The 15,401-nt window shown below is 45.8% G+C and overlaps 4 protein-coding genes across 4 annotated transcripts; 2 read left to right on the forward strand and 2 right to left on the reverse strand.

The window, feature by feature from the left end:
• Positions 1-3,447: 3,447 nt before the first annotated feature.
• On the forward strand, positions 3,448-6,004 carry CCR75_009188 (uncharacterized protein; the record flags this gene model as incomplete). Its single annotated transcript, XM_067967232.1, has 6 exons — positions 3,448-3,805; positions 3,874-3,950; positions 4,019-4,553; positions 4,727-5,205; positions 5,289-5,416; positions 5,486-6,004. The coding sequence occupies 6 exons, from the start codon at positions 3,448-3,450 to the stop codon at positions 5,853-5,855; spliced, it is 1,947 nt and encodes a 648-aa protein (XP_067814323.1). The 3' UTR covers positions 5,856-6,004.
• A 23-nt stretch (positions 6,005-6,027) lies between these two features.
• On the forward strand, positions 6,028-6,600 carry CCR75_009189 (uncharacterized protein; the record flags this gene model as incomplete). The annotated part of the gene is made up of 1 exon (XM_067967233.1): positions 6,028-6,600. One exon carries the CDS (start codon positions 6,028-6,030, stop codon positions 6,598-6,600), a length of 573 nt encoding a protein of 190 aa, XP_067814322.1.
• A 985-nt stretch (positions 6,601-7,585) lies between these two features.
• CCR75_009190 (uncharacterized protein) lies at positions 7,586-8,704 on the reverse strand (the record flags this gene model as incomplete). The annotated part of the gene is made up of 1 exon (XM_067967234.1): positions 7,586-8,704. The coding sequence occupies one exon, from the start codon at positions 8,702-8,704 to the stop codon at positions 7,586-7,588; it is 1,119 nt and encodes a 372-aa protein (XP_067814568.1).
• A 906-nt stretch (positions 8,705-9,610) lies between these two features.
• CCR75_009191 (uncharacterized protein) lies at positions 9,611-13,369 on the reverse strand. Its single transcript, XM_067967235.1, has 3 exons — positions 10,426-13,369; positions 10,107-10,364; positions 9,611-10,033 (listed from the first exon to the last, which is right to left on the reverse strand). The coding sequence occupies exons 1-3, from the start codon at positions 13,331-13,333 to the stop codon at positions 9,873-9,875; spliced, it is 3,327 nt and encodes a 1,108-aa protein (XP_067814569.1). The 5' UTR covers positions 13,334-13,369; the 3' UTR covers positions 9,611-9,872.
• Positions 13,370-15,401: the final 2,032 nt, after the last annotated feature.

Here is a 15,401-nt window from a genome sequence, read left to right on the forward strand (position 1 = left end):
TATCCCGTTCAGAGCAGTAAGCCCCCAAGCCGAATGGTATAATAATGACTATTTATACCACAGGGGCTCAGTGATGTCCCTGCAACATTCAACAGATGTGTAACTAATCTGTTGAGATCGGCGCGGGATTTTGCACCGAGTTTTTTTGATGACATCTTCGTTCAGAGCAGAGCCATCACGGAAAGTCGGACGTTGAAGATCGTACCACGTCCAAAATCTTCTTACACTTATGCGTAAGCATTCGTCTTATGCAAATCTCAAGAAGTATGTATTAACTACAAGCAAAATACCACTTATGGGTGCATCGTGGGTTAACACGGTGTACACCCTGATCAGGAAATGATCAAGGCGATCACCGACTTATCTGTGCCAGTCGATGTAAAGGAACTTAAAAAGTTACCCGGCACAGCGGTGTACTATCATAGATACTTCCGCAAATATGCCGAAATGACAGTACATCTTTCTTCTTGTTGAAGAAAATGTGAAGTGGTCATGGAACGCTAGGTACCAAGCAAACTTGATGCAATCGCCAATTCTGGCGATTGCAAACTAAGACAGACCATTTTATAGGGTCTGTGACGTCAGTGATTTGGCAATCGGCTGTGCGTTACTGCAATATGACACAGACGGCACAGAGCGCGACGTCTGCTATCAGTCGCGTCAGCTTCAACCACCTGAACGCTATTATTCAGTGCATGACAAGGATTTCCTTGCCATGAAATATGCACTGGCTAATTTTAGGGTCTATCGCTTGGGAGACAGGCCGTTCATTGTTTATACGTACGATGCGTCGTTACGCACGGCCGTAAAAAGTCCACACCTCTCACAAGGAATGGCGAGATGGATGTATTTCTTCGCGATGTATAACTTCTCCGTGGAATATAGATCACGACGATTAAATGTCGTCCTAATGCCCTTTTGCGCCGGCCCGATTTCTGGCCGGCTGCGCAAATAACAGTAAGATAAGCCCACTGTTGCAACAACCAACAGTTATTATGAGCCTATGCTGCAACAATAAGTGTTCCGTCGTCAATATTCCTTGACGACGTTAGAAGGGCCAATCAAGAAGTAATGGTTCGTAAGGGTTGATGGGTTATCTTGAAAAATCCATCACATCAATTCTTCAAAGGATTGTCGAAGTTGTCTAGACCCTCAACGGATCAATACCACAACATGCAATGGTTTACTGTATTACACAACCCTTGCTGATGACACAGCTCGTGTCGTCACCCCCATCCATAATGATTTGCGTTTACGCATCATATATGAGTGTCACGATGCATCAATAAGTGAACACCGTGGACGTGAGGAAACTTATCTCACAATAAGCCGCGACTTTTACTGGCCACACCATTATGAATTTATCCGCGAGTACATACGTGTTTGCAAAGTTTGTCAACGGGTGAAGCCTAGTGCATCATCCTGTGCTCCGCTACAACCTCTGCCTGTTCTTAGAGAGTATTGGCAGTCCGTATCTATGGACATCGCCTTCAAATTTCCCGAAGACTACCACAACAGTAATGGTATTCTCTTGTTTGATGATCGTTTCAGCAAGGTACTTCATCTTGCTGCAGTCCCGGAGTCGATTAAAGCCAAAGGCTATGCTCGTGTCGTTGTTGACACAGTATTTTGACTCCATGGGTTACCCCGTGAACTGGTCTCTGAACGAGACCCTAGATTCATCGGCGGAAATTTGACAAACAGTGTCCAAATCACTTAGAAGACATTTAAAAATGTCAACTTCTAATCATCCTGAAAGAGATAGACGGAGCGTCCCAACCGTATCCTCGAAGAGATACTTTGCGAATACGCCCACTCTTTTACGAATTGAAGCGAGTGTTTGCTGACGGCAGAATTTGCCATCAACAAATCAGTGCATGCTTCTATAAAACATACACCGTTTTTTGGAATGGTTTCCGCCATCCACGTATCCCAACCTTGTTTGAGAGTCACTCTTATTCAAGGGGGGGACTTGCTGAGAATAGTACAACCTAGCTCTTGCTCATCACGCATTGACTCAACAGTCAATGCGAAGGATACCAATGTTGATTCAATCAACGTTGATGTGGACAAACTCAGCAGTAGCGATAAGCTATAGTGACTTAAATAAAACGATGCTGAAAGACTCAGCATCGAAAATAATAATATTAGTGAGAATAATAATGCTCTCACTAAAGAGGAGAATGACATCTTCGCAGAGCGCACCGGTCGCACTGGAAACAAAAAAACGAGGCAGCAGGCGATTTCCTGCTGGCTAGAGAAGCAATGGTCAATTTCGTACAGGATTCCATCGCTGTTGCGGTGGACTACAGAAACGGAACTATGACAAAAATGGAAGAGCAAACATACTTTCATTTAGAATTCAAAACATGGAGCGAAGAATGTGGGCAGTAAGAAATTACTGCCCAGGTATATCGCCCATTTTCTGTACTACATCGCCAAGGCAATGCTTACACGATCGAGACGGCCGTACCACCAGTACGAGGTTTCTTCCGGTTCCGAACTCAACCGTCACGGTCTAGGTCATCCGCCAAAGCCTGATGGTCAGTCTGGTTCTCATGAGCCAGAAGATCCACTTTTTCCTCCAAGAAAGAGATCGTTTGACGAGCTGTCACCAGCTCATTTTGAAGGGACTGATGTGTCCGTTTGTTTGCAAGTTGATCAACCGCAACTTGCGCGCAGTTTTTCCACTGTTTACGAGAAATACGGTCGACCATAGTCACTAAGTTGCGACGTCGGGATCACTCGTGATCAATGTCTTCTCGCTGCCGATACTCATCTAGCGGGTTTGTGATTGTTGGAGTCTATGCCTGGTGGCAGGCGTAACGTTGTGAACGCGTTGGCGGCATCCAGTGCTCCGTTCCAACCTCTGCCTGTTCTGGCAGACTGTTTTAATCAACGTCGTCTTCGAGTTCCTGGGATTTCGCGAAGTTCACATAATAATTGCAGTGAATTTTTTTACTGCTTTACGATGGACGGCATAAGGGCGTATTATTAAGGATTACGTAAACATAAAAAAATAAAACCTGTAAAACGCAAAAGCTACGCACTGAATAATATCTGTCTTATTTCGTGAATGTACCATTTATCACATCATGCCCTAAGTTCCCAATACTAAAATTGTAATCTCAAAAAGGTATCGACCTGCCGAGGTTACTCGCCAAAAAACAAGTCTATAAAAAAGGTGGTGTTAAATGCTAATAGTGAGTCAAGATTTCTAATACAAATATTTGGAATTCACACACAAAATTATATCTGTTACAATTGAAGCAATTTTATATAAAGATAGATTTTCCCTCATGTAATCATTTTTGAAAATAAACTGGGAGACAAGTTATTTTCTTAAAATCGAAAGTCTTAAGTGGTCCTCATTAATTGGCCAAAACAAATTTTATCACAGCCGCAACTGAAGCCTCACAAGAAAAAAATAAACGTGCCTTTGTAGATATGACGCGCTCGATTCCGAAGCCCAACCCAATCCTTGACACTTTGCTGTTGAGCTTGCTTGTGTGTGAGCTTGGAATTATTATGTACACATTTGCAAAGGACAAACAGATGCTTTACATTCTCATCGCCATGATCGTCGTGGTGGCTTTGGCCGTCAGGCTAACTAAGACCTCCTTCGCCATCGGAGGCAGATGGTTTTCACGGACCTTTTTGCAGCACCTAAATGACCCTTTGAAGAAGACAGTGGCTTTAAAAAAGTGGTGCGATCAGTCTTGGCAGCTTGTAATACACGTATCAATGACGATCTTCGAGCTGTATGTGCTGCGGGATGAGAAGTGGTGGCAAGACCAAACTACCCGTACGAAATTTATGTGAGCTTTGACATTAAATTTGACCTCTTAAGCTTTGTACCATGATTTGCTGCAGTTTGGAATCAAGGAACTGATACGGGTGTTTTCCCGACGCAAAAGTTCAGCACCAAGCTGCTGTACATCACGCAAATGGTAAACTTTAAGATGCCAATTTTCAAGAGTAAATTTCGAGATTAACAACTTGCTCTTTTTATTTAAAGGCCATTTGGATTTACACTGCGTTCTCGTGCAAGTTTCTGGAAGAAATTCGCAAGGATTATTTGGTCATGATGACGCATCACGTTGTCACTATCGCGCTTGTCACGTGGTCCTACGCAATCGGCTTTTTGCCGGTTGGCGTGATTGTGCTACTTCTTCACGACATGACGGACGTCCCACTCGATATGCTGAAGATGTCTAACTACCTTAAAATGGAAGGCGTCCCCGGCCTATTTACAACCGAGATTCTGTTTGTTACTACGATTGCGTTGTGGTTTTATTACCGCATTTACCAATACCCGATGAAGCTACTCTATACGACGATTTGGGATTCGCGCGAGGCCACTATGCCAATTGCCGACGCACACGACTTCACGCAGCTGTTCCCGCACCCAGGCCCTCAGTCATGGCTTCTCTTCAACATGCTGCTCACGACGCTGTACTGCTTGCACATTTATTGGGGCATCCTTTTGGTGCGCATTCTTATTGGCGTGGTCACCAAGGGCACTCATGATTCGGCCAAAGAAGAGTACGAAGGTACATCGTCAGATTCAGATAACGACGGCAAGGATGACTAAGGCCAAAGGCATTCATTACCTAAGATCAAGAAAAATAAATGAATTATATGGAGTGTCTACTTAACGCGCTTAATCTTAACCTCTATAAGATGCTAATGGTTTAAAAAGGGTTATTATTGCTTTGCATTTCAGTGGTGGATGCCATGATGGAAATACTGAGTGAGGCACCAGCGACAATCGAACAGTCGATGATCACGGAAAATTCGATAGTAGACGAATTGCGCGAGATGCTGCCACAAATGAATGCTGATTTAGTAACACTAAAAGTTGTGATGGAGAATTTGGCAATTCGTTTCGGTATGAAATTTGCGGATCTTAAAGCGCAGTGGAGACTTCAAATTAAGGCGTTGCTTCCAGAAATGCTCGATTTGTGTGATGGTGGTGTGGGAGAATGCAATAATCATGCCGACAAGGAAGGTGAAAATGAAGACGAGGAGGCTGACGTTCGACCTAGCCGGCAGCGCTATCGAAAGAAGCGGATTGCTGTGGTGGATGCAAGCGACGAAGAAGAGATTGACGAGGGAAGTAATGTAGATGAAGATGATGAAGCTGGACCTAAAGGCGATAAATCACCAGATGCTACTGCTCTGGTGGAAAGAAGTCCAGAAATGGTATGGTTCGATCATTTATTTTAGTACAAGCATGTTGTTTGCGAACTAATAGTGGCTTCATAATGCTGCGTTGCTACTGCAAGAAACGACCAAAAAAGCGAAAGAGCAAGGAGAGATTTCCGTCGGCGAAAAAGATAAAGGCAGTCACGCAATTGGACCCGCCAGGGCTCGGGTCATTGAAAGAGTTGGGCCGCGCTGCTGGAGTTTTAAAGTATACTTGACTTGCTTGGTACTACCTCGTGCAACACGATACTTACCTTGTTAAATGATAATTGGACAGCCCTCAAGTTTACAAGCTTCTGAAGCGAGCCGAATCGACAAAGGAAGCAGAGGAGATCTTACGTGAGCGATTGCATGATGCTGGTATTACTTTTCATGGGTCTTATCCATCAAGCCGCGACATAAGCGCCGCAAGAAAAAAGCACGCAAAGGAGAAGGAACTAGAAGGCATCGACACGAACTTAATCATTTCGGCCGGTCGGTCGCGGCGTGGAGGAAGGCAGCTCATTTCCTATAAAGAAAATCGAATTGGTAGTGATCTAGATGACGATGATGTGGATCAATATGACGATGTCAACGAAGATGCTGGGAATAGCAGCGAGAACGAGTCCGCGATTAGCGGCTCGGACTCATCAGAAGCTTCCTTTTAGTCTTCAGTGTTTGTCTTCGTTTTTTTTCCTTTTAGAGATAAATAATTTGCGTGCCAATTGGCTAAAAGAAATTGAAATTTAATTGTGCTTTTGATTGGTGGTGGTGCGCGTGGACCCAAGTCGTAGACATTGGCTTCTACAGTTTCCAGAACCCGAACGTGAAGCAAGAATCATGCCATCCTACAGCCAGGAACCGGAAGACGCACAGCGTGCCGCCAAGGCCCGTGGATCGCATCTCCGTGTGCATTTTAAGCACTGTCGTGAGGTCTGCCACGCAATCAAGGGTATGCCTCTGAACAAGGCCAAACTGTTTCTTCAGGCCGTACTTGAGTACAAGCAAGCTGTGCCTTTCACCAAGTTTACAGGAGGTTGCGGCCGTCACGCCCAGGGAAAGCTTCGTGGTGCTGCTGGCGACAAGTGCAAATGGCCCCAGAAGGCTACCAAGATCATTTTAGATTTGGTTAAGAATGCTGAGGCCAACGCCGAGGTCAAAGGTCTTGATACCGACCTGTTGTACATCTCGCACACCCAGGCTAATGCCGCTATTAAGCAGCGTCGTCGCACATACCGTGCTCACGGTCGCATTGGCCCCTACATGTCCAACCCGGCCCACATTGAGCTAATCCTTACTGAAAAGCGTGCTAACGTTGCGAAGGCTGTAGAGGAGTCCAAGCCCATCAAGGTCTCTCGCAAACGTCAGGCTCAGTTGCGTCTTAAGTCTGGTGGCGGCGTTCCGGCCAATTAGTTATAATACATGCGGGATATCTTGAAGCACACGCAAATGCGAGAGGTGTGTGGCCAAAAGTTTTAAACTTTAATACAACCTTTCGACCACTGGGTTCTACTGATGCAGTGTCTTTTGTCAAGAGAGCAAGCGCCATTACAGTTCGTCTTCAACCGCATTATTGCATGGGTCATGTTAGGTTGGTTGACCTTAGTGTAGGTCTCATTCCTCGTGAAGGGCTCTTGAATATGGATAGGATGATAGCGATGAGGTATGGGATGCATGATGCGAGCTAAACTAGCAGTGTAAAATGCGTAGATTGCTGTCTTGTAATTTGACAGCTAGACACAGTTTCTGGCATTGAAAATGGGTGGTTATCTTCGCAAAGGAAATTTCTTCATAGCGTAGTGAAAAGATACATCTTGTCTATAACGTCATGAGGCGTAAAAATGCTGTTGCGCTAAATTCCGACAAAGTAGTCTATAAGTCATTACTAGGCTCTTTTACCTTATTTTCTAATGCAACGGCACATTAAGTTACTACAACGATAATAATACGTGACGCATCGAGTAATGATGTGATAACTAGCTTGTCACGTGAGAAGATCAACCTGTATTGCTAATCGATCTTATAAATTATTCAATCGTAGACAAAAAGCATTCAATTCACAAACAAATTTACAATTGAGAGTCTTATTCATAACTAACTGTAAAACGGATACTGAGCTACTCGGATGGCTCGATTGATCAGCGATCAAAATGTAATCTGCTTAAGCTGACCAAATACCTTTTTTAGTGATTGGCATTTAAGAGAAACAGTCATCACATTCTATACAACAAGCTAAAATAGACCAAATCGTTTTAAAATCGAGACTACAAGAATGGGTGTAATTTTAAAAGAAAAACACTTTTTTAAGTCGGATTTTTAAATATGCAACGAATCTGGCAATCAACACCAACGCTGCGACCCAAATGTTCAAATCACGCGAAGCGAAACAAGAGACAGCCTAGAAGTCGGCGTCCAATGTGAATACTTGGTCTTCAGCGGCAACACCAACGCCGGCCTTGGAGTACTCACCGACGCGCTTTTCAAAAAAGTTCGTCTTGCCCTGAAGTGAGATCATGTCCATCCAATCAAACGGATTTTTTGTGTAGTAGATCTTGGCGACACCAAGCGAATACAGGAGGCGGTCAGCCACAAACTCGATGTACTGGCACATGAGACCCGAGTTCATGCCAATTAGTTCCACCGGAAGCGAGTCGCGCACAAATTCGTGTTCGATTGCGACAGCTTCGCGAATAATCTCGTGAACGCGGCTTTGTGGCAATTTGGTGACGAGCTTGGAATACAAGAGGCAGGCGAATTCCGTATGCATGCCTTCATCTCGACTGATTAGCTCATTTGAAAAGCTAAGACCAGGCATCAAACCACGCTTCTTAAGCCAAAAGACAGAGCAGAACGACCCTGAGAAGAAGATGCCCTCCACGGCAGCAAAAGCCAATAGACGCTCAGGATAGGAAGATACGCGTGGATTGCACCACTTTAGCGCCCAGTGCGCTTTCTTTGTGACGCAAGGAATTGTCTCAATTGCACGTAGCAAGTGATCTTTTTCGACAGCATCCTTTATATATGTGTCAATCAGAAGAGAGTAGACCTCTGAATGAATATTTTCAATCGCGATCTGAAATCCGTAAAAGCAGCGAGCTTCGGGTAGCTGCACCTCGTTGCTGAAATTCATGGCCAAATTTTCGTTCACGATACCGTCACTAGCGGCAAAAAACGCGAGCACGTGCTTGATAAAGTATCGCTCGTTGTTTGCGAGGCTTGCCCAGTCTTTAATATCGTGCACTAGATCGATTTCTTCAGCCGTCCAGAAGGAGGCCTCTGCTTTCTTGTACATCGACCACACTTCAGGCTCCTGGATAGGAAAGAGCACAAACCGGTTGGGATTCTCGACAAGAAATGGTTCAGGGGCAATCTCGCCGTTCATTTCTTTACGCTTAAATTCAGACATTTCATGCTCTGGCCCCACGCCCACTTTAACGCCTTTGGTAAAGTCTCCCATTAACTGAGGGTGTAGCTCCTGCTCCGGCTGCTTTGCACATTCCAGTAATGATGCAACCATTGAAGTGACAGGAAAGAATTATCTTTAAAATCGGGCCGCTTGTTGGGACGAGCGCCAATTATGAATTGAACAGCATATGAGCAGATCTTTAACAGGATAAGCGCGCCAAGTAGAGGCAAGTCACTCAATTCCCGCGCTTTTGGCTTCGCTGCCAGCCGATTTCTGAAACCCATCCAACCGATAAAAGAGTGCCATTGGCCAATACAAAACCGTTGCATCTGTAAATTTCTAAAAAAAATGTGGGTGGTTCCTTGTCTAGATGCCCGCGCGTTACACTTCTAAAAGGTTGCATCTCTCGAGCGTCGAAGATGCACTAAAAACTTGCGCTTGCAAAAGCCAAGGCTATAATAGACTAACCTACAAAAGCCATTGCCTCTTAGCAGTCGTAAGCCTTTCAGCAGTCGTAAACTAAGAAGGTTCGCTGCCAGACGGACAATTATTAAAGCATTTTAATGGGTGACGGCTAAATAGTTAATCGCCAATTGTTTGCGTTCTATTTGACATAATTACAAATTACTTAAGTAACCAAACATTCGTCTGACTGTAAATTGGCAATTTTGCCTCTAACTCTTTCAAGAAAATTGCTGCGCTTTACAAAAATAGAAATTTGTCTCCAGGCTCACCCCTTCATCTTCAAATTTGAGCTGCATTAATGTATGACGTGTTACAGTTATACTTTTTATAGATTTTAATTGTAACGTAGCGGGTCTCTCACTTTAAGGTATCTAACTTTATTTTTCGTATCAAAAAAAATGATATGACACTGGCTGCTGGGCCGTGCCAGATCCTCACCGCATTCAGATAACCTTTTTGTTTCTCGTTGCACGCAACAGAAGACACTCTTAACACTTCATCGCTGTGCTTAAAGACGTATGAGAAAGTGATTAACTATTTTGAAATTAAAAAAGGGAATTGCTGCGGACACACCCAATTTATGCTACGGACATACCTTTAAAAATAGAATATTGGTAATCTCCCTACTTCCGTGCCGTTAATTAAATGAAGGGGTTCAGTTTTGAACTTTTAGCACCTGGAAGTGGAAGTGGACGTGTGACTGGCGGACATGGCGGTACAAAAGTAGGGGTATGGGTGTTTGTGAAGAAATTTTCAAAAAGTGGGTCAATGGGTCAACAATACGTTATCCATCTGCGTGCTACACATTGATCGCCTAGATAAGTCGCCGTGCTGTAGCTTCAAGGAACTGGTCAGTAAATTCCATGTCAGCAGTGCGAACTGTCAGATCCACGAAGCCGCCAGAACGAATTTTGACATGAATCAATCCAACGTGCTCCGAATTAACCAGTCGACAAGCAGCTATCGCTTCGTTAGCTACGATAGAAAAGACAGAATACTGCGTTTACTCCTTATAATTCACACAATACATATTAACGGATCACCGTACTGGTTGGTATGGCTTCGACCGTATGGACGTTGAATTGATGCATGCGGCCCATAAAGTCCTCGAGCGTGCGAATGCCACTTGGGTTCACTCGAGTCTTCTTTTCGCACAGGCATGTTCCCCAGCGACCACCAAAGTCCTGCGTGGCAATTTTCCATGGCTCAAGTTGACGTCCATTAAACTGGAAGACACTAGTGTTACCACTGCTGCCGCTGAGTACATTTAAATTGCTAGCCGGGCTCTTTCCTAGCTCAACAGCAGCTAGATACATCAATTAAGCAATGAGCAAAAAACTCCAAACCTGGGTATAATAAACCCTTACCGTTCATACTTGAACCAAGGCCCGACATGTCGAACGGATCCAAAGACGCAGGAGCAGCTTGAGGAGTTGCTTCAGGAGCAGGTTTTGGAGCAAGTGGGGACCCTATTCCAAATGGGTCTCTGTTGAGAATCGGTTGTTGTTGCGGCTGCGACGGTAGCTGATGAAACATTCCTCCATTTGGTGGAGGGGCGGGGGCACCAAACGAAATATCGAGCAAGTCCATTTCAACTTTTGGTTGGAGCTGCTGCGGAGGAAGTGTCTGCTCCAAAGGAGCCACATTTTGAAAAGTTTGGGGCGGCTGCTGCTGCTGCTGCTGTTCATTGCGGCTCGATGAGCGACGTACAGTAGGGCGAGTGGGACGACGGCTAGCGTTACCAGTAGCACGGGCGCTGGATCCACGGCGAACGCCAGACATTGGTGCAGGGGCACCAGGAATACCGCCAAAGATAGCTGACGCTAGAATCTGTCGCTCATCGACGTTTCCATTAGCTTCTTCATCGCTTGTGGGGTCCCCATTATCGTAGCTATACGGCGTTCCATAGTCCTGCGGAGGAAGTTGCGGCACAGGCTGCTGCACAGGTTGTTGGGGAGGCTGCGTGCTGTATCCTCCTTGGCCTCCATAAGCTGGAGGTTGAGCACCGTAGCCTCCATGTCCGCCATAACCACCCTGGCCACCCATGCCACCCATTCTTCCTTGGTTCTCAGGCGGATAGTTACTAGGCGCAGGAGGACCGGTTGCAACGTGGTCATGAGCGTTAAGACCAGAGGGACCCCAAACGTTCTTAACCACTCCACGCTTTCCAGCGCCAAACCCACCGCTTGGATCAGGGCCGCTTGAATTACCCAATCCAGGCATGTTACTCAATTGACCAGTGTTACCCCATTTATTCATTCCAAATGCACCTTGCTGGTCCGTAGTAGGCAATTTAGTCGGATAGGGAATTTCTGGCTTTTTGTAAGCCTCAAAGTTAAGACGATTTGACTCTTTGCGACGATGGCCATAGCTCTCGTCCTCCTCATCCGAGTCCTCAGGTGGATCGTATAGCAGTGCTCCTTGAGCGGCAGCCTTCTCAACAAAGCTCGTCAGAAATGACAAGTTGACGTCCACGTCAATATCCTCGCAACTAGCATCCTCTGGAAACACCTCATTCATAAAAGAAAAATTCTTTGTAAGCGCAAGATACTCAAAGCAGCGCTGCTGAAGGTCCGTGCTGCGGCTACTTCTGTACTTGTCCATCATCGCATCGGCTACATCGATACTATGTCCCATCTGAGCCGTGATTTTTGTCACAGCTGACAAGACGTAACCCCGCGTAGTATCTTCTTGATCAAACGGGCGATCGACGAGCTCGACAAGGCGCTCACAGATCTCGTCTTGCTCCATGGCATCTGACAAATAGCCGTACTCGCCAAGGACCCATGCCATTGTGCAAACAAGGATATCGGGCAGCACAGGGCGCTCTAGCAATTCTAAATACGTATCCACCGCGTCCCGCCGTAACTCCATGTCCTGGTCTTCGTCTTCGCCACTACCTTCCGCAATAAGTCGCAATAAATTGTGGGCAACCTCGGGGCGAACGAGGTCACCACCGAGCTCAAACACATTTGTCATGGTCTGAATATACCACGCATTACTGGGAGCATAGCGCTCGGCACATTGTGTGATACGGGACACTAACTCGGTGCGAAGAAAAACATCCGATGCTTCACGAAGAAATTGCGTGAGTTTGTCAGTAATAAACTCTACATTAACGGGATTTGTCATGCGATACAACAAATCCAATGTCTTCCGCTTTAGCGTCTCATCGGGATCCTCCAAACAGTCAATCACAGCCATTTGATGCGCCGCGGCATAGCGCGGATGGTCCTTTACGATCGCAGCAAGCCCTGTGACTCCCAGATATTTTAAGTTGTGATTGTCACTCGAGATAAATCGCGAGATGCTTGCGGCGGCCGCATCGAGCAATGTGCTGTTGGGATAGATGGTTGTGACCGTCTGAACACATTCGTAAATGATGGCATAGCCAACATTAATGCCAGTGTCTGCACGCCGCATGACGTCGTGCAAGACTTCGTACATTCCTTCGCTCGTCTGCTGGTCTGCCTGCCCTAACAGTGCTAAAATCTTGAGCAATCGGATTTGGATCCACGGTGCTGGAATGCGGTGATAGTCAAACTCACGCGGTAACCGGTGCTCAGTAATTTGCTTTAGAATACTCACAAAACTCGGTACAAGGTCCTTGTAGTCTGTTGGAGTGGCCTCTGCGAGATCGTGAAGAATACACAGCGTGGCACCCATGACACTCGGATCACGGTCACACAGCGTTCGACGTAGTGCGTCCCCTGTATCTTTAACCGAATCTGGATTAAGTTGGTGGAACCGATGGATTGCCATGACTGCTTTCTTGCGAACGAGCTCAGCATCGTGACGCAGTAAGTCGAGGATCATTGGCTGTACGGCAGGGACCATTTCAACAGTCACGAGTTTGCAAACAGCCATCAAAGCGGCACAGACTTCAAGGTGATTCGAGCTTTGTAAGTCTCGTTGAAGCTGGTTGATGATCATGAAGCGAAACTCGTGAGTGGGCGACAGACAAAGACTACACGTGAGGTAGCCTACGCGCTTCTGCATGAGGTTAGTACTAGCCGTCATCTCCACGGCCTTGATATAGCCAAACGATGCATCGTGACCCAGCATTTCGACATACATGAGGCGAATGAGAAATTCACGCTTGCGCTTGTTGACGAGGTTGCTAGACGTGCTCGAAGTGGCTGTGACCTCGCTGAGCTTACGCTTCAGCATGGCCACCTCATGAATTATGATGCGGTCCTCCTCCTGCTTCGACTTGCTCTCGCCAATTGATTTGACCAGCTCAAAAAATTCCTTGGAAAGGTGTCCGCCTGACATGACGTCTCAGCTACAGCAGATGACGTGGAGCTCGTCGCAGGAAGTACTCTTTAATATAATTTTAAAAAGAATTAATGCGCAAGCTTTTGTAGCAGAACAACATACTTTTTGTTTTTATTAAGTGTCTTTTAATTTGCATATGGTCGAGGGTGTAGAATTGACTGATGGCGTCGTCCGGTCCTTCAGCGTTGCGCGCAACTTCGCCCCGCATGTAAGAACCATTTGCGTCAAAATACAATTTTATATTTAAACACTTTCGCCAACTTATCCGGTGCAACCCTTGTGTCAAAGGAGGATGAGAGCCCAAACGTGCTTGTCCTATCGCTAGACTTTCACCGCGACGGCGAGCGGTGCGTCACGAGTCGCGGGGATGGTGTGATGTCCATGATCAATTGTATTAGTGGCACGTACGTTCGTAAAATCTGATGCTTGCCAGTCTTGACAGGTTACTCTTTTGTGCGACAGGATTGCCAAAACAATCTTGACCAAGCGGTACGGCGTGGGCATTGTTAGGTTCACGCATCACCTGGACTGCGTAATTTTCTCGTCGGCAAACAATGCCAATGACCGTACGATTTAAAGTTTTTTTTTTTAATTTACTAGCTGTCAACGTTTGCTGTAAAGACCGCATTCGATACCACTCATTCTTCGACAACAAGTTTCTTCGATATTACACCGGCCACACAGATAGGTAAGAAAATAATAAAGGCATCATCACTAACTTGATATTCACTTTCAGACTATGTCTGGTAGAGTCACGTCGTTAATGATGCACCCCAGTGCAGATCAATTTATTTCTGCTGGACTGGACGGCTCGGTTCGGTTATGGGATATTCGCAATTCTGATTCGACAGTACGTCTTAATTTAACCGTTACAACGCTATTCATTACTTAGGTAGACCTTGCGATCGTAGGCGATCATTCGAGTTGATCATATGCCAGTCTCGCATATTTGTGCTGCTTATGACCAGGAGGGAGTGGTATTTGGAGTGTATGCTGATGACCATTTAATTCGTATGTACGATGCAAGAAACTTCCAAGAAGGACCTTTTGCCAAGTTTTCGCTGTACGATGCATCGATCTTAGAAGCTTTGGAGCCATTCCTGGCACACATGCAAGCACCAAATATACGCGCGAAAAAGTTACATGCTCTTGACCTAAAGTTCAGTCCTGACGGGAACCAATTACTTGTTACGACCGATCGTGGAGTTTTTCTTCATCTAGATGCATTTGAAGGCAAATTACTGCATCTTTTTAAAGATCACGGATTAGCTCGCGGCGACCTCCAGCTGGGTTGTTGCTATTCAGCTGATGGTGCGTATGTCGTCACTGGGGCGGAAGATGGCCGAGTGCTTTTTTATAATAGCTCTACCGGTCAGTGCGTGCATAACCTGCCCCCGGGTCACCATGGTCCTGTGCTAGATTTGCAATGGAATCCAAAGCGTCACCTTGTAGTGAGCGCGGGAGGCAATTCAACCGTTTTATGGTCACCAACTGGCATTTAATGCATCACGGAAGGCATGAAATAATAATTTTGATCAAGAATCTAATCACTAAGATTAGCACTTATGGCGTTAGTGTTTGAATAATGTGCACCGTAAAACATAACAATAACTCCGTAATTAGCGTGAAACGACTAGAATAATGCGATTTTTAACCATTACTTGCTACAATACTGTAGGTATCATGCTTAAGAGGCATCATGAGATAGGTGAAGTAGCGACTAACGACTTAGCGCCTGTCGGAATTAAAGCTTCGGTCAGCTTCGGCTGCAGGTAACGGCTCAAATTGGTAAGAGAGGAAGAAAGGTAAGACAGATAACGCAGAATGTAGGCGGGCACGTCGTAATGCGGCCACGCTCTACTTAAGCACACACCCAAGCACAGCGAGGAAGCGGTTTGCACCTGCTTCTCTTGCGTGCAGTGAGGAAGTTGTGGTGGGCGCGCAAGCGACCTCACCCAACATACTAAGAACTCTGGTGAAGTGACGTCACGGGAGCGGTAATCCGTCTCCTCGTGCGCACTTCCCAAGTAGGTAGTAATTTTCAGACTGATTTATATTTAATAGA

Source organism: Bremia lactucae (assembly GCF_004359215.1).
Source record: "Bremia lactucae strain SF5 chromosome Unknown BlacSF5_NotPlaced_200_SHOA01000120.1_2678225bp, whole genome shotgun sequence".
NCBI lineage: Eukaryota > Oomycota > Peronosporomycetes > Peronosporales > Peronosporaceae > Bremia > Bremia lactucae.

Bases quoted from the DNA above. Each gene is read 5' to 3' on its own strand.
- CCR75_009191 (XM_067967235.1), bottom strand. From the start codon at position 13,333: ATGTCAGGCGGACACCTTTCCAAGGAATTTTTTGAGCTGGTCAAATCA. The intron at 10,365-10,425 runs GTAAGGGTTTAT...TGATGTATCTAG, and splicing joins CCTTGGTTCAAGTATGAACG to CTGCTGTTGAGCTAGGAAAG. The intron at 10,034-10,106 runs GTACGGTGATCC...TTTCTATCGTAG, and splicing joins GGTCGAAGCCATACCAACCA to CTAACGAAGCGATAGCTGCT.